This window comes from Callithrix jacchus, chromosome 10 (assembly GCF_049354715.1).
Source record: "Callithrix jacchus isolate 240 chromosome 10, calJac240_pri, whole genome shotgun sequence".
In the NCBI taxonomy this organism is placed as follows: domain Eukaryota; kingdom Metazoa; phylum Chordata; class Mammalia; order Primates; family Cebidae; genus Callithrix; species Callithrix jacchus.
The window spans coordinates 9,948,248-9,967,897 of NC_133511.1; the positions used below are offsets into that span (position 1 = coordinate 9,948,248).

Genomic DNA, 19,650 nt, shown 5'->3' on the forward strand with positions numbered 1-19,650 from the left:
CATTTTCCTATCTGTATACCTCACGCCAGTTATCCAGAAGACATACTTACTTGCAGTCTTCCCAATGCTTGAGAACATTCCCAAAACTTACATACCAATCACCTCCTGTAAGACGCAAACCTACTTTTCCAATGGATACATTTCATACAAAGCCTTTTATACAGCCTGTGCCCCCCAAATTCATTTTAAATATCTTTAAAACATCAGTTATATTGGAATGCAATGTGGCCTAGTACATTAAACTATATCCAGAGGATTAGACTCTGAGTTCTAATTCCATGTTTTATATTGTCTGGTACAAAACTTTTACAAAATGGAAGTAATATCTCAGTTATTTTAAGAATGCATATAAATCACTAAATGACAGGAATTTATTTTGCACCTATCGACCTATCTTTTAAAAGATGTTAATATTTCTTGAAAAATGATAGGCAGTTTAACTAACCTAAAGGTTTTAAGAAACCCCCATGAGCTACTATCAAGTACGTTTGGAAGTATTAATGAAATTAGAAAGTAAACTATTAAATTATTTACTTTTACATACAATGAAAGTTTATTTCACGTCCTTCAATAGAAAATGCGTCTAAAAAACACAAATTTTGGGCTGGGCATGGCACCTGTAATCCCAGCACTTTGGGATGCTGAGACAGTCCAATCCCTTGAGGTCAGGAGATCAAGACCAGCCTGGCCAACATGGTAAAACCCTGTCTCTACTAAAATTAGAAAAATTAGCTAGAGGTGGTGGCACATACCTTTAGCCTCAGCTACTCAGAAGGCTGAGGCAGGAGAATCACTTGAACCCAAGAGATTGAAGGTGCAGTGCGCTAAGATCGCACCACCACACTCCAGTCTGGGGGACAGAGCAAGACTCTGTCTCAAAAAAATAAATAAACTAGGGGCTGGGCGCAGTGGCTCACGCCTGTAATCCCAGCACTTTGGGAGGCCAAGGAGGGTGGATCACGAGGTCAAGAGATCGAGACCATCCTGCTCAACATGGTGAAACCCCATCTCTACTAAAACCACAAAACATTAGCTGGGCATGGTGGCGCAGCCTGTAGTCCCAGCTACTCAGGAGGCTGAGGCAGGAGAATTGCCTGAACCCAGGAGGCGGAGGTTGTGGTGAGGCGAGATCGCACCATTGCACTCCAGCCTGGGTAACAAGAGCAAAACTCCATCTCAAAAAAATAATAATAAATAAATAAATAAACAAAATAAAGTTACTGAGGAGAAACCATCTACTTATAAGTTAGATTCTATCAAAATATTTTATCTGCCTATATTCACAAACCTTTATGGACTACAAACTGAGAACTAGATTGTATTAGGAACTGTCTGAGGGAAACAATCATAAGAGAAGGAAAAAAAATCTAAGATATCACTTGGGTATAAGCAGATGAATCAAATCATATCTCCAGCAAAAGCTAAATTGATGAGCATAATCAGGTATGACTTTCAACTTTTAAAAAAATCTATAGAAATTTCCAAAGTGAGTTCTTTGGACTTGTCACAGCCAGGAAATAATTGTGCATGTATGTTCCGAGATAATCTTCTCTGAGTTGTTTTTTGTGAACAGAATCCTTTCATAATGAGCTGAAAGAGTTATTTTTCAAACCCCAAGATGTTTAAAAAAAAAAAAAACCCTTCAAATTTCTTCTAAAATCCAGTACATTATGATGGTCATCTGAGAGCAAAAAAAAGTTTGATAGAACTATTGTTATAAGCATTACTCTGAGGTAATAGTTTTCAAGTATAAACCAGTATTAATAATTCAAAAACACACAGATATTAAGCCTCAGTTAGCCACACATTTTTGTGAAAATAATGCATCTAGAATGGAAGTGTCCATAATCTGAATCCAGAGAAATGCTTTAAAAAGGACAATCTGATTTAGAACTATGAAATCGGTAATTAAAGCTACAGTATGAGAGTATAAGACTTGGAATTAGAACCCAGAACCAAATCCATTTGTTTTTGGATGTCTTTAATTTTTAGTTCTTTTGTGCCACTAAACAACCCGTTCCCCAAAAGTCATGGATAAAAGAAAAGAAACTGGGACTTTAGGTGTCCCGAAAGAGGTCAGTTAGAAAATAAGTTCAGAAGAAAATACCGCTTCTCGGTCTTTTGGCTAAAATCAAGTGCAGAAGAAAATACATTATTACAAACAAGAAAAATACGGCAAACACGAGAGCAAATTTCACTTAGAGATTTCCTTTAAATTATCAGAGTTTCCTTTAAATTCATTCCCATGGCCACGGCCTTTCTTAGGCTAACAGTAGTAGACATTGCTCTTCTACTACGCTATCTCCTCTGCACTTTCTAGTATACCTTACATTGCACTGTTTTTGTTTTCAAACAAGGTTTATTGTTCCCTCCTGTAGCTTTGTCTTCCCAAAGCTACCAGTTGTCCTCAAATCAAAGTAAACCACCTAAACATAGGATTCAAGGCTCCATAAATTCCTGGGTCCAACCCACTCAAGCTTCATCATCCTACAGTCAGTACACACTGACTCACATTTCCTACCTATTCATTACTTTCATTTCTAGTCTAGAGACTAACCACTATACATATTCTCTCTTCTGCTTTGCCTTTTTGTAACACTTTCTTCATTTAAAACTATTTTGCCTCTTCAGAAAACACAAACAACCAAAAGCACAGGTAACAACTAAAAAATTGGACTTCATCAAAATTAAAAAATTTTGTGCATCAAAAAAAACTACACTGTATCAAGGGTGAAGACAGTTCACAATGGAAAAAAAATTGGAACTCTTATATCTGAAAAGGAATTAATATTCTGAATCCTAATAGATATTTTAAATCCCAGATATAAAGAATTCCTACAACAGAAAATTAAACAATTTTTAAAATGGGCAAAACTTGAATAGATATTTCTCCAAAGATGATATATAAATGGCCAATTGGCATATGAAAAGACTTCCAACTTTTTATGATTTGAGAAATGTATCAAAGAAAAATGCAAGTCAAAACCACAGTGAGGTACTCCTTCACCATTGGAATGGCTATTATCAAAATGAAGCATGCCAGCAAGCAAACCAACAAAAAACCCATAAAATAACAATTGTTAGTGAGGATGTGGAAAAATTAGAACCTTGGGCACTGTTACATGAATGTACAATGCTGCTGCTGCTTCTGTGGAAAATATTATGACAGTTGCTCAAAAAATTACACAGAGCTACGCACGGTGACTTATGCCTGTGATCCCGGCACTCTGGGAGGCTGGAGCGGGCAGATCACCTGAGGTCGAGAGTTAGAGACCAGCCTGACCAGCACAGAGAAACCCCACCTCTACTAGAAAAAAGAAAAAAACACAAAATTAGCCGGGTGTGGTATGCGTGCCTGTAATCTCAGCTGCTCCAGGCTGAGGCAGAAAAATCACATGAACTCAGGAGGCGGAGGCTGCAGTGAGCCGATGGCGCCATTGCATTCCAGCCTGGGCAACAAGAGCGAAACTCCATCTCAAAACAAAACAAAACAAAACAAATGAAACACAGAATTAGCATACCATCAAACAATTCCATTGCTGGGGTATGAACCCCAAAGAAGTGAAAGCAGGGAATCTAAGATATTTTGTATACGAATGTTCAAAGCAGCAATATTAACAGCAGTCAAATGATAGCAGCAATTCAAGTGTCCATCAACAACAGATAAATGAAGAAATAAAATGTGATATATGCGTACGATGGAATATTTCTTAGCCTTAAAGAGAAATAAAATTCTGATACATACAACAACATGAATGAACCTTGAAAACATTATGCTAAGTGAAATAAACCAGACACAAAAGGACAAATAGTGTATGAGTTCACTTTTATGAGGTACTTAGAAACATCAAATTTATAGAGACAGAAAGTGGAACAGTGGTCACCAGGGACTGGGCAGGAGGGAGGAATGGAGAATTATCATTTAATAAGTACAGGCTTCAGTCTGGGAAGATGAGAACATCCTGGAGATGGATGGTGGTGACAGTTACACAATGTGAATGTAGTTAATGGCACTGAATTGTACACTTGAAAACGTTTAAAATAATAAATTTCATGTATATTTTACCACAATGAAAAAAAAGATTTAACTGAAAACTCTTTATTAATCTTCTCAATATTGAGTACAGATATTAACAATTACTCATATTTGACTGGTTTTTGTCAGCTGGGTCTAAAATCAGTCTTCCTAGGTTAGAAAAACTTTTAAAATTAGAGACTTTCTCTTTTAGAGTATCTTTATTAACTGGTGTTTAAAATTTGGCCTATGAAATGAAAATTAAGTAATTGATCAGAAAACAAGCATACCTGAGAAACATATACTGAGCATTCATTCATATTCCCTGTCAGTTACTAATTTTCCTGCTGATTGATCTTCCTTTTATTGTATAAGTTTCCTTTATCTCAAAACTGTTTTTATGAAAACAGCTAAAATTTAGAATAATTACATAAATGGAATGACAGCATATAGAATTCAAACGCTAGACTTGAATTTCATAGACTTTTCAATATATATAAAGGAAAGGGAGGAAGGAGATATTGCCTTATGATTCTAAAAAACACATGATACCTAGGTCTAAAACAATATAAAACATCACATTTAAGTTGAGAAAAATAAAAATAAAAGGGATATCACAGCATACATTGTAACACAGTGCAAGAAGAATTTCATATAATAAATCCACGTTTTATAAAAAGAAACTTTTCCAAAAATAGTCATATAAATAGTCTCAGAAATTCTGATCACATATTACCACTAGGAAGATGGACATTTGGCTATACTGATTTAGTAAGTAAAAACTAAAACCAGTATCACTATTTTTAGGAGCAAACTAAATGGCATGCATAAATATAAAAATGAATCCAAGTATTTAAAATGATTAAAGAAAAGTGAAGAACAATTAGAATAGGGTGGTCAAAATAATAAGTCGCATTGACAGAAGCAACTAGCTAGCTATAAACATGGAGGAATCTGGGCATACAAATAACATGAATCGACAACACAGCATTGCCATTTAAATGATATTGTAATAGGTAAATGCAAATGATCTAAGAGCTAACATAAATTAATATTTGAAGTTCAATATAGGCCAAAAAAGGGTCACAATCATCCTAACCTTGCTTCTAAGTCCTTGAATATAGCTAGCACTTAATAAAAATGTATTGGCTAAATGAAGACCATTAAATAAGAACCTGGAACCATTAAGTAGCTAGGGCTCTCCAGAGCCAAAACATAAACCTGAATGCAAAGGATGTGTCATGGCGTAATCACCTTAGTCAAGATCTTTAATGTAAAAATTGTGTAGGAAATACTTCGACTCCTAAATTAGTATATATAAGCCAAATCAGAGAACTCGTACCACAGAGGTTAAGGGAAGTCAGACTATTGAGATAAGTAGCAACTTTAACAGAAAATGTAAATTTGAGTGTCTATTACCCAAATGGAAAGTAGCTGAACCACACAGTCATTATTTTTCCACAGGGAAAATGGTAGTTCTTACATCTTGATAGATGGACATAGTAAGAGGTAGGTCTACTAAGGAAAATTTGGAAGTAAAAAGTATTTAATTGGAAAAGCTAAGGGTAAGTATGTGGTAAGCAGCTGGGCGAGGTGGCTCATGCCTGTAATCCCAGCACTTTGGGAAGCTGAGGCAGGTGGATCACCGGAGGTCAGGAGTTTGAGACCAGCCCGACCAACATGGAAAAACCTCGTCTCTTTAAAAAAATACAAAGAATGTGGTAAGCGCTAACATATGGAAGATGACTGTGAGCCAGTTTTTCCTACTTAGCAGTGTAGACTGTGGGGAAGTCAGACGACTGCCTGTACATTTCATAAAGTTATCAAAAACATTTGCAGAATCCAAAGAGCTTTTTTATGAGCTAGAATACTGTCATTCCATGTGACAGACCACATTAGAATATTTTATATGTTAAAAAATGCAGGTGTAAATGCAACTTTAGCAATTACAAAATAAGTAAATGTTAAAATTCTGTTCATTTAGAACAGACTTGACAGAGGAAGCTAATAGTGTAGATCCAAACTGAACTGTTACCCTTACTCTTAGTAATGGTATCTAAGCTTTGCTTTACTCATCAGTTCAGTAAATTAAAGTTAATACTCCCTTAGACTTTAGTTTCAAGCTTTAACTGCGTGTGTGTGTGTGTGTGTGTGTGTGATACAGTCTCACTCTTGTTGCCCAGGCTGGAGTGCAATGACATGATCTCAGCTCACTGCAACCTCCACCTCCCGCGTTCAAGCAATTCTCCTGCCTCAACCACCCAAGTGGCTGGGATTACAGGCATGCATCACAATGCCTGCCACATTTTGTTTTTAGTAGAGACAGGGTTTCTCCACATTGGTCAGGCTGGTCTTGAACTGCCAACCTCCAGTGATCCACCCTCCTCGGCCTCCCAAAGTGCTGGGATTACAGGTGTGAGCCACCACGCCCGGCCCTTAACTTTTTAAGACTAGTTGTTTTTATTGTGCATATGTAAAGTGGGATGCTTGTGAATTTAAAAAAAAAATTCATTTCTAAAAACATTAACCCATACAGTGGGAATTTTTTAAAAACCACAACACTAATATTGAAACACTTTTCTAATGATGAGTGACTTCCAATAAAATCTAACATAACTTTATAAGTGGTCATTCCAGTTCTTTTTTTTTTTTTGAGATGGAATTTTGCTCGTTACCCAGGCTGGAGTGCAATGGCGCCATCTCGGCTCACCGCAACCTCCGCCTCCTGGGTTCAGGCAATTCTCCTACCTCAGCCTCCTGAGTAGCTGGGATTACAGGCACACACCACTGTGACCAGCTAATTTTTTGTATTTTTAGTAGAGATGGGGTTTCACCATGTTGACCAGGATGGTCTCGATCTCTTGACCTCGTGATCCACTAGCCTCGGCCTCCCAAAGTGCTGGGATTACAGGCGTGAGCCACCGTGCCTGGCCTGGTCATTCCAGTTCTTAAAAACACCATTTAGATATAAAGCAAAGTACTATTTAAAATTCCATTTTCTGATAGGATCAGAGTAATCACTATGTGTCCTTGAGAAAAGAAAAAAATACAGTGACAGTTAATATTACTATTTAAAAAATCTAGCTTTTACTATTTTTATAGATTTATCACTTAAGAATAAGTTAAAAATTATTAAGACTTTAAAAAGGTGATCAATTTGTAGATATGAGTAACTGCTCTGTAATAGAGCTTTAAAATAAGAACATGTACTTAAATCAGTGTACTTATTAGCATACGGTTCTTTAAAGAATGTTGGAATTTTAATAGTGAGATCAATCAATGACAAGAAGTGTATCTTTCTCAGGAAACAGAAAGTAACCACTATACAATAAAGGCAATGATTGGAAACCTGAAATTACGTTTTCTTGTCAAGAAAGTCAATTTAATTTAATAATTTAGCTTTTCCACAGAATTAATCACTATTACTTCTATACCAAAGAGGTATTATCTGGGGGAAAGAGTAGATACATGAGTATTTAAAATTATTTCCTATTTCTTACTTTTAAGATGTGGTGATTCGTGGCTTCGATAGAGATTGTAATTTTCAAGAAATATAAAAGAAATCCATGTTAAAATAACAACAGTGGACCTTGAAGGCATGAGCTTTTGTCACTTTATTGTTAACCAAAGAATATTATCCAAAATTAGAGATGTAATTGTAACTTAATTGTACAACACAAAATTATGCTAATGGTAAAAGCCTACTGAGATTTACCAAATACTCATTAGTGTATTTTAACATCGACTTATATGAACGTGTGCTCAAGACTGCTAATGATAAGTTTAATTGGTTTAATCTCTATGAAAATCCATCTTGCAAAGTTTAAAAAAATTCACAAAGCCTTAAAAATGGATTAAATCCATTTTAATCCTAATCTAAAAATAGATCATAAACAGCATAATATAACTGATAATTTTTCAATACTGCATCAAACTGATGTAGCTATGGTAGTGCACATAATCCAAAATTAGGAAAATTAACAAAAATACAATGAAAGTTCAGGTTTTTATCTACTATGGCAATTGCTTTAAAGTGAACATTTATGTCTCGAAATATGAGTAGTAGAGTCCACCATCCATTCCTTTGATGTACTGCAGGTAGGAACACTCTCTTCCATACGATTCTGAAGCATGTGCACAACCATGGTACAACAGTCATTTCAAGGTTAACCAGCTATGTTTTGTCCTTCAAAGTTCAAAAAATATATTAAATGCAACCTTTCTTTTTCATAATGTCTGCCCAGATTAATCCTTTTAAAGTCAGCAAAATCAAAAAAGCACAAGAGATATTTTCAGACACAACCTGAATCTACTGTGCATGAAAATGTTTAATAAAATGGCAATTTTAATAGATAAATGTAAATTTGAGTATGTAATACCAAATGGAAAGTAGCTGAACCACACAGAGAAAACAAGTCTTTACATATCTCCAAATTTAGCTGTTTTAAAATAAACAAAGTATTAGAACATGTGAATATTAGAACCTCCTTCTAACTGGAAAGATTTCAATAAGATATAATTAAAATTAATATAAACTAAAATTATAATTTCAACCTTTTAATTTTAAAATAAAATTAACAAACCAAATTTAAGTATTTTTTAAAGACTGGAAAAAAATAAGCACAGTGATCTAGAAACCAAATACACTGATTATGCAACTATCGTATGAAGGTGCAAACATTCTTCATATGCTACAAGGTTAGCAACACACACACACACACACACACACACAGTCTCTCTCTCTCTCTCTCTCTCTTCCTCAGCCATACAACACCCCTCCAGGATAATAGTATACCAGTGAGGAGCTTACGGTTTTAATACAAATCAGAATCCCACCGTTTGACTTAACAAAAAGGCAGTTAAAAATTTAGCACTTTAAGATATTGAGGGAAAATGAAATTTCAAAAGTACTTCTTGCTGACTGAGGCTAGCATTATGAATTATAAAACATGTAGCTTACACACTCCGTTGTGTTTGAACAACCAGTCATCGCAGGTGTAGTAGTGAGGTAGTATTGTTGTCCCCTCCTCGGGACTGATGTTTTTATATGCTGCCCTTCCAGAAAGGCCCAGGTTATAAAAAAATAATTAAAACCAGTTACCAACAAATGTATATTTTCTTTTATTAATCATCTGTTTTTCTGAATCAGTCTATAAAAGAATAAAACTTTTAAAATCTTGCAGAGGCTGTTTCATCAATAAACTCTCCTAGGGAACTACTACTGCTGTCTAAACCTCCATGAAATGGTGGGCAAAAGAGCCCTCAAAGGATTATAGGAGATAAACACCACTCAATGTAGCTGTTAAAGATGACTGTGATTAAATAACCAAATATCAAATATCCAATAAGGTCATTAAATTTGGATTAAAAAACTATCCATCAGCTGTACACACATTATCAAATGTTCTAATCTCTTTCATGATTCATAGCCATATTCTGCATAACGATCAAAGACTGTCCACTGTGCTACCTACCATCGTCTTAGGTATGGATCTGTATGATGGTAGAATCATGACAATGGGCATGGCAGATAAGAGAAGGGCACACTGAGAAAATGTGACTGAGAGAGAATATGGAAATATATATAGGTTAAATATGGAAGGGGCAAGGAAAACCCATTAAAGTGTTCACCATTATCCTTTAAAATGTACATAGAACTGAAATCACACATACACAATTGTCAGACATGATAATTAGGGTTGGTCTTCAACAGAAAAAGAAAGAAAAAGAAAAATGTGAAAAGAGGCAATGGAACACAATTCTCCATTCCCCGGACCAAAAGAAAAGGAAAACCAAGCATGGTATCATACTGCCTTAATGTTGAAGAGCTCCCCTTCAATTTATCTTTTAGTTACCACAGTCAAACTGGTATAAATGCTTTGGCAAGGTGGGATGCATTCCATCACATCTGCAAAGGCCTGCTTTTCTCTGTTGGTGGTTCAGCTTATGAAGAACATATATGCAAAATAACAGCTCTCACATTGCTTCAAACTCATCGATACGCTGCTTTGTGTTGCCTTGCCGAATCTGCCGCAGAGTTTTGTACTTATCACGGCCTGCTTTAACATTCTCAGCGTGAAGAACATCATTTTGTGTTTTCTTGGTTTCATCTCTGGCTTGGGCTAATTCTGAACTTAATGCCTGTATTTAAAAAATAAAAAGCAAGACTATTATTTTTTTCTTATATTTAAAAAATTTATGAAAATGGCTTCGAGATGCAAAAATACATATATCAAATCATTGCCACTATGAAACCTTTTTCTTTAGTGTGTAAGTTTGCTTCAGTAATGGTAGTGGCAGTGGTAAGGAAGGAATACTCATGGCCTTTCATTTACACATTTATCAACCATAATATTTTCTACATTATTCTAAATTTCCTTAACGATCTCATCTAATACTTGAAATGGCTAAAAGTTCAATGTAGCCATTATAGATTAATATACTATGAGATTTGAAATCTATACCTCAAGGGAAGCTTTCTCCAAAAGACTTAATATATTTAGTGTAACTATCACCTCATTTTATTTTATTAATATTTAAAGATTTCAACAATTAAAATATGAGGTAACTTACTAGGAAAAAAGCTCTCATAATATTAAAATTCTCTACTTTGACCTAATTATGTCCATGTAATATACTGACCTTTTGCCTATATAAAATCTGAACAAATAATTAAGATTATACAATGTCTTAAATGTAGTATATTAACTATCATTCTTTTCAATGTACATTTTATTTTTTTTTTTGAGACACAGTCACATTCTATTGCCCAGACTGGAGTGCAGTGGCATGATCTCGGCTCACTGCAGCCTCCACCTCCCAGGTTCAAGCAATTCTCATGCCTCAGCCTCCCAAGTAGCTGGGATTATAGGATCATCCCACCACACCCAGCTAATTTTTGTATTTTTGGTAGAGGCGGAGTTTCACCATGTTGGCCAGGCTGGTCTCAAACTCCCAGCTTCTCAACTCCATCTGCCTCAGCCTCCCAAAGTGCTGGGATTACAGGTATGAGCCACTAGGCCCAGCCCACAATGTACATTTTACTGATTAAAAACAAAATTCATTTGTTTTTCTACAAAGCATTAGAATATTTTCTACCTTTTAAAATGGGTCAAGCTGTAATTAACTCACTAATTAATGTCTGATTATACAAAGCTAACAGGTATTTGCTAATGGCTTCAACAATGGAAGAAATGAAATAACATGACTATAGGCCAGACACCCACAAACCAATCACAAGGTCAGTCACTATTAAAACTCCTACGTTCTTTTTAACTAAGTTTGTCTAAGATGGTGAAAGTGCAACCTATATTTCAAACGTGCACACAAGCAAATTTTAAATACCTGAAGTTGCTTCTTAACACGCTCATTTTTCTGTGTTTCTGTTACACGTTCTTCCTCGCTTCTGTGGTTCATTACCCCTTCATTTGATAATTCAGCACTAGCCTCAGCATTATTCTCATCATGTTCATCATGTTCATTTTCTGTCGGAGGAACGACTGGTGGTGGTGGAGGTGGAGGGGGCGCAGACATCACAGTTTTTAACTCCTCTTTGGTCTTTTCCAAGTCCTCCTGGGCTGCAAAAGCCTAAATATTAAAAATACTTTTATGAGCGAATTAGTTTAAAAATTAATAAATAAAAAAAATCAAGTTATACTGCCTTTTTAATAGTAAATATATTTCAAAGTAATTAAAATAAGCTCTATTTATGAAACCTCTATTTTCATAAAAGAATACCTACAGGTAAAAGAGAAAATTGAAAACATTATTGCACAAAAGAATTACTAACTCTGTGAGCTTCAAGTCAGTGACAGGTTAAAAGAAAAACAAGCGTACATGCAAAAAAAGAATTATTAATTCTGGCAAGGACTGTCGTTTGCTAAAATTGTTGTACAAATGGTTGATGAGAAATGAATATTCGTATAATGCCTAAGAATGCCACACCCAGTAGATTTTATGTGAGCCACAAGGGGAAAACATAATCAGATAATAGAAGAATAAGACTGTCATTACTCAAATCCAATCATCACTAAAAAATAATTAATGGTGAGTTAAGTAGATATTAAGTGTATTCTGATATAATACAACCTGAAACATCTAACATCACCAATTGTTTGGGTGATCATATTACCTTGGTTTACCTGGAAAAGCCCTGTTACACTGTTGTCCTGGTGTAATTATGAACAATACTCCCTTTTTCTCAAAAGTGCTCCAGTTTAGATGTGAAATTACATGGATGTCTGAACTCTAATGCACTGCACTCAAAAACATTTAATTTAAATTCCTCCAGGTTCTAGATCTAACTTCTGGTTCACGAGAAACATTGGAGTTAAAAGGACAAGCTGAATGGCACAATGAAGTAACCTAAACAAATATAGGAGGTGGGACATTCTAAGTCAAAATAATAAAAAGAGAACTGCCCTTCATTAAAAAGTCTGCAAATAGAGACAATGCAAAATCCTCTGAACACTTGTCTGGCAAATTAGCTATGAGCTTTTTTGGGAAATTTTGAATAGAATCTAACATTATATGAGATGAAAATTCACTAAAATGAAATAGTATGTACAATAAGATTTCATGTTGGCAGGGCGCGGTGGCTCACGCCTGTAATCCTAGCACTTTGGGAGGCCGAGGTGGGTGGATCACCTGAGATCAGGAGTTCGAGACCAGCCTGGCCAACATGGTGAAACCCCATGTTTAAAAAAAAAAAAGATTTCATGTTGAATATATAAACATGAAGTATTGTGGTAGGATATATACTAAGGTTCCAATCCTAGTTTATGGGAATGTAATTGTCATTTGTGCACATTTTCTATTTTTCCATAATTCACCGACTTGACATCTGTAATATGCTTTTTAAAGTTTACATGTCTCTAAATTTCACAAACCATCCCTAAAAGGGATCTAAAACATTCTAATAGCAAAGTAGGGTGGGAAATTAACAGTGGCATTCCTTCAGTTGTATTCATGTAAACATATTTTCAATACATCTAAAACTTCCCAGTGAAATTTAAACTGCTACAAAGATTTACTTAAGAGTGAAAGAAGGTTGGGCGCGGTGGCTCATGCCTGTAATCCCAGCACGTGAGATGCCAAGGCAGGTGGATCACAAGGTCAGCAGTTCAAGACCAGCCTGGCCAAGATGGTGAAACCATCTCTACCAAAAATACAAAAATTAGCTGGGCGTGGTGGCGGGCACCTGTAATCCCAGCCACTTGACAGGCTAAGGCAGGAGAATTGCCTGGCCTGGGAGGCAGAGGCAGCCGTGAGACGAGATCACGCCACTGCATTCCAGCCTGGTACACAGAGCAAGACTCCGTCTAGAAAAAAAAAGTGAAAGAAAACTGTTTCCTGTATAGGTACATTTTATTGTAGAAACATCGTCTTCTAAAACTATGTATCACCTTTGGGTGTAAAAATTTATATTTTCATTTAAGAGTTAATGTCATTTGAATTGACTCTCATCTTATATTCCCCCATCACTCCAACCAAAGCCTGATTTTACAGTTGTGTGCTACTTTAGACAATCGTGGTTTCATCTACTTAGGACTCATATTAGAAATCTCAGTATCAGCTGCACACAGTGGCTTACACCTATAATCCCAGCACTTTGGGAGGCTGAGATGGGAGGGCTGCTTGAGGCCAGCAGTTCGAGACCAACTTGGGCAACTTAGCAAGACCTCCGTCTCAACAAAAATAAAAATGATGGTGCATGCCTGATGTCTCAGCTACTGCAGAGGACAAAGTGGGAGGATCCCTTGAGCCCAGGAGTTCGACACCGCAATGAACTAAGATCGTGCCACTGCACTCCAGCCTGGGACACAGAGTAAGACCATGTCTCTAAAAAAATTTAAAATAATTAAACTTCATATCCAATCACTGGCTGCCATGCCCTTTTGCATCTACTACAAAAAGTCTTCCCACTTCCTCTTTATTCTCATTTCCACATCCTCAGTTTGGCTCTTTACCTCTTAAGTATCCACTATCCCAATCCTTTCTTCACACTGATTACTACGTGGTTTTTATAAAATCGCATCTGATCATGTTATAATCCTGTTTTAAAAACTTCTAAGCCCCATGTCAATCGACTCCACTGCCTTGCTGCAGCACAGCATCTATTTAAAGCCTTTTACATTCCGTTATCTAATTTGAGGGCCACATCTCCCAACATTTCTGAACAACGCGAAGCCTCAGCTGCTTATTGGTTATACTCAAATCTATTATGTACACTCATACTTCCTATACTCATTCGGTTCCCCCTGTCTGAAATGACTACCTCTTCAGTCTATATTCCCAATCTCTCACACCCCCAAAACCTAATTCATTCATTATTCAAGACCCAGCTTAAATGTATATGGGTGTCCCGACAACTCACAGAAATTAATCACCTCTTCTGTGTTCCCAAAATACTTGGTTTATATCAGTAAATATTTACAATACACACACACAAGTATCTTTCCCACTCTAAACTACGACAGTATCTTATATTTATTTCTATAAAGTCAGCATAATCCCAGGAACAAAAGCTATTCGATAAAAGCTAGTAAATGAACAAATGATCACTTTGTGCTGCCACTCAGTAGCTTCTTCTTCCTTCTTCTTCTTGGCTTCTTCTAGAAGTGCGATCTTGGCAGTGAATTCAGCAAGTTCTGCTGCCTAAAATAAACAATTCCAAGATTAAAATAACATCTTTTGAATAATCTTGTGATATGTTAAGTCAACAAAGCTTTAATGCACATGCTTAGGCTGTTTGTTTTTCTTAGCCTTCCATTTTAAAAAAAATACAGCATTTATCAAGATCTTAAATAGCTTATTATTACAGAAAGTCCTTGAGGTAGTGAGCTAAGGAGGAGACAAAATTAAATGATTATTATTACTCCACAGACAAGTAGTTAATCCTGCTTTCAGTAGCAGGAACTTAAAATGTGTAACTTAGGAGCTTTTTAAAAAAAACTTTCATCAACAAACTATTTGCTGAAGTCTACAAGAGAAAAAACATTTATATAATGCTATGTATTTTAAATGGCACTTCATCAAATCATGTCATTTAATTCCACAATAATCCAAACAGGTAGTATCAATAACAGTTAGCATCATTCCTCTTTTTTTTTTTTTTTTTTTTTGAGACATAGTCTCTGTCCCCCAGGCTGGAACACAGTGGCACGATCTTGGCTCACCACAACCTCTGCCTCCTGGGTTCAAGTGATTTTCCTGCTCAGCCTGCCAAGTAGCTAGAATTATAGGTGCACACCACTGTGCCCAGCTAATTTTTGTATTTTTAGTAGAAATGGGTTTTCACCACATTGGTCAGGCTGGTTTTGAACTCCTGACCTCAGGTGATCGGCCAGCCTCAGCCTCCCAAAGTGCTGGGATTATAGGTGAGAGCCACTGCAATCAGCCATCATTCCTCTTTTCAAAGGGAGGGTACCGAGGCTCAAAAAGACCCAAAAATACATACATAGCAAGTACATGTGTAAACTAATATTTAAATCCAGGATATTTTAAATGACATGCATACACCTAATTATTAGCAAGTGCACTAAATAAACAAAAAAACCCAACCAATTATGGCCTATAGCTATCTCATAGGAACTATAACATATATTAATTTATCTAAAGCAACGGACTTACTGCAGAACCTATCCAAAGTCAAAGTTAATTAGAATCTTTTGCTGACAGAAGACTCCATTTACAAATAATCTATAGAAAAAAAATAATAATAATAATAATCTATAGAAAAGTATCTTATTCTTTTGCATTTTTAGGTTTTGTTTCGGAAGAAATAAAATGTTTAGGTTTCTGTCCACATTTTGTTATTAAGTTACATGTTATCTTTGGCTTGCTTTCCGGAAAGTACAAAATGGTTGCTTTTCGTTTTTCCTTTTTAGAGGGTTCACTCCATTCATGCTTTATTATTTAACTTTCTTCTCTAAGATCGACCTAAGACAGTTCCTTACTAGCTGCTCCTGATTCTTCATCTGATCAGCAGCTTGTTTTGCTATGGCAGATTTTGCCTCTTCAGCAGCTCGACGTTCCTTTTCAAGCCGCTCTGCTTCTTCTTTTGCTCGTTTTCGTTCTTGATCCAGTTCTAGAGCTTTTCGAGTCTGTTCTTCTAGTTCTGTAAAATATGTGTATTCCCCCCAAAAATTGATTAATTCCAATCATTCTCATTATTAAAAGAAGCTAAAATAGTAGCAAGAAATCAAATCTGTTCAGTTTCTACAAATTAGCACACATGTAAATACATATATACCTCTTTGTTTTCTTGAGACAGGATCTTGCTCTGTTGCCCAGGTAGGAGTGCAGTGGCACGATCATAGCTCACTGCAGCCTTGAACTTGTGGGCTCAAGCAATCCTCCTGCCTCAGCCTCCCAAGTAGCTAGGACTACAGGTGCTATACTTGTCAAAAGCCTAATAATTTTTTTTAAAAAAATGAAAATTTTAAAAAATAATCTCTCCATCTCAAGTTTTTACCTCAGTAAATAAATTGCCATGTTCCAGAAGTCCATAATACATTTTGAAACTTCCATTAAGTTTTTACTTACCTAAACTAATAAGTAAATCTAAGAAATTCGCCAGGCATGGTGGCTCACTCCTATAATTCCAGCACTTCTGGAGGCCAAGGTGGGTGGATAATGAGGTCAACAGATAGAGACCATCCTGGCCAACATGGTGAAACACCATCTCTACTAAAATACAAAAATTAGCTGGGCATGGTGGTGCGCACCAGTAGGCTGAGGCAGGAGAACTGCTTGATCCCAGGAGGCAGAGGTTGCAGTGAGCCAAGATCATGCCACTGCACTCTAGCCTGGCGCCTGGCAACAAAACAAGACTGTCTCAAAAAAAAAAAAAAAGAAAAGAAAAGAAATCAAGATTGAAAACAATACTTAGTGACCCAAAATAGAAATTTTGATGTGAATTACATGAATTATTGAAAAATGTGAGTTACTGGTATATATCTATTCCCAATAGCATGAATATCTGGAGATGAATGACATGCATTTTAATCCTTAAGTATACACATCACTAAATTATCTCCCTTTTCTTATTCCAATGAGTGGAACAAGAAAGAAAAATACATTTTTGAGTATAAAAGTACTAACTTTAAATATTATTTTGACAATTCTTTAAGTTCTCTGACAGAAGACAACAGAACAACAGAATGCCACCTACTGAGACAGTACAATGTCCTACAAAATGTTCTCCCTTACTGTATACGAAGAAAATCTGTAGGTCATGAGGTTTGAAAGCTAACTGTAATTTATAAGCTTTTACTTACTGTTCTTAATTTTGTTGGTCTTGATCCAAACTAGTTAAGTAACTGCAGTGAAGACTTGGAAGATTTTAGGCAGGGCGTGGTGGCTCATGCCTGTAATACCAGCACTTTGGGAGACCAAGGTGGACGGATCACTTGAGGTCAGTTTGAGACCAGCCTGGCCAACCTGGTGAAACCCCATCTCTACTAAAAATACAAAAAGTAGCCAGGCATGGTGGTGGGGGCCTGTAACCCCAGCCATTCAGGGAGGCTGTGAGGCAGGAGAATTGCTTGAACCAGGAGGCGGAGGCTGCAGTGAGCTGAGATTGCACCACTGCACTCCAGGCTGGGTGACAAAGTTACACTTTGGAGAAAAAAAAAAAAAAAAAAGATTTGGAAGGTTTTGAGAGGGTTGGAGAAGAAAAAAAAGACTCTTTGGTTAGGTTTTAAATTCTTAATAAAATAATACAAAGGCCACAGCAATTGGTGGCAGGGGGAAGGAAGAAGAAGAAATAAAGGGTATCCAAAGTGGGAGCGAAGAAGTCAAATTAGCCTTATTTGCCAACTACATGATCTTATACCCAGAAAAACCTGAAGACTCCACCAAAAAAAAAACCTGCTATAACTGATAAATGAATTCGGTAAAGGTGCAGGAGACAAAATCAGCATTAAACAAGAGCTGGCCGGGCGCAGTGGCTCAAGCCTGTAATCCCAGCACTTTGGGAGGCCGAGGTGGGTGGATCACAAGGTCAGGAGATCAAGACCATCCTGGTCAACATGGTGAAACCCCGTCTCTACCAAAAATACAAAAAATTAGCTGGGCATGGTGCTGTAATCCCAGCTACTCAGGAGGTTGAGGCAGGAGAATTGCCTGAACCCAGGGGGCGGAGGTTGTGGTGAGCCGAGATTGCGCCATTGCACTCCAGCCTGGGTAACAAGAGCGAAACTCCATCTCAAAAAAAAAAAAAAAAAATCAGAGCTGGGCATAGTAGCTCATGCCTGTAATCCCAGCACTTTTGAAGTTCGAGTTGGGAAGACTGTTTGAGGCCAGGAGTTTGAGACCAGCCTGGTCAATAGAGTAAGATCCCATCTGTTCTTAAAAAATAAAATTAATTAAAAATAATCAGTAGCCTTGATTTGCAGTAGCTTTGAAGGTCTCTTTAAAAATGAATGAATTAATTAATTAATTAAAAAAATCAGTAGCCATTACATACACCAACAGTAAACAATGTGAAAAAGAAACCAAGAAAGCAATTCCATTTACAATAGCTAAAAAAAATATATAAAACATCTAGGAATCAACCTAACCAAAGAAATGAAAGAAGGATGTTAGTTTGGCAAAGCTTTTTTTGTGTAAGACCTCAAAGGCAGAGAGGCAAAGAAAGATAACGGGTATTATTATATCAAGCTAAAAAGTTCTGTATAGCAAAGGAAACAACCAACAAAGTAAAGAGATAAACTGAAGAATAGGAAAAAGTATCTGCAAATTGTCTATCTGAAAAAGGACTAAGAACAAGAATATATAAAGAGCTCAAACTCAATAGCAGAAGACCAAATAATCTGGTTTACAAGCGGGCAAAACATCTGAACTGACCTTTCTCAAAAGACATACAAATGGCCAACAGCTATATAAAAAAAAAAATGCTAATCACTAATCACAGAAATATATATCAAAAACCACACTGAGATATCATCTCACCCTAGTCAAAAAGACAGGCAAGGCTGGGCACAGTGGCTCACGCTGTAAATCCCACCACTCTGGGATTTACAAAAATTAGGTAGGCATGGTGGTGCATGTAATGCCAGCTAATTGGGTGGCAGAGGCTAACAATCGCTTGAACCCTGGAGCCAGAGGCTGCAGTGAGCTGAGATCGTGCCACTGCACTCTAGCCTGGGCAATAGAGGAAGACTCTGAAGACTCTTTCTCAAAAAAAAAAAAAAAAAAACAGTAACAGATGCTGGTGGGGATGTAGAGAAAAGGGAAACACTTATACACTGTTGGTGGGAATGCAAATTAACAAAGCCACTATGTAGAACAATATAGAGTTCTCAAAAAACCAAAAATGGAATTACCATAGTATCCAGCAGTATCACTACTGAGTATATATATCCAAAGCAAAGGAAATCAATATATTGAAAATCGTTATATTCCTATGTTTATTACAGCACAATTCACAATGGCCAAAACATGAAGTTAACCTAAGTGCCCATCAATAAATGAGTGGATAAAGAAAATGTGGTATATATACACCATGGAATATTATTCAGCCATAAAAATGAATAAAATCCTGTCATTCGCAACAGGATGGATGGAACTAGAGGCCATTATGTTAAGTGAAATAAACCAAGCACAGAAAGATAACTATTGCATGTTCTCAC

General features: G+C 36.4%; 1 protein-coding gene across 2 annotated transcripts in view; it reads right to left on the minus strand.

The window, feature by feature from the left end:
- The window catches only part of RDX (radixin), a 100,983-nt gene that overhangs the window by 24,568 nt on the left and 56,765 nt on the right, over positions 1 to 19,650 (minus strand). For both annotated transcript variants that reach the window (XM_035264475.3, XM_035264473.3), the window contains exons 11-14: positions 15,973 to 16,133; positions 14,579 to 14,671; positions 11,360 to 11,602; positions 9,996 to 10,156 (exon numbers count right to left, since the gene is read on the minus strand). In XM_035264475.3, the coding sequence (XP_035120366.1) occupies positions 9,996 to 10,156; positions 11,360 to 11,602; positions 14,579 to 14,671; positions 15,973 to 16,133 (658 nt within the window). The remainder of the gene's footprint in view (positions 1 to 9,995; positions 10,157 to 11,359; positions 11,603 to 14,578; positions 14,672 to 15,972; positions 16,134 to 19,650) is intronic.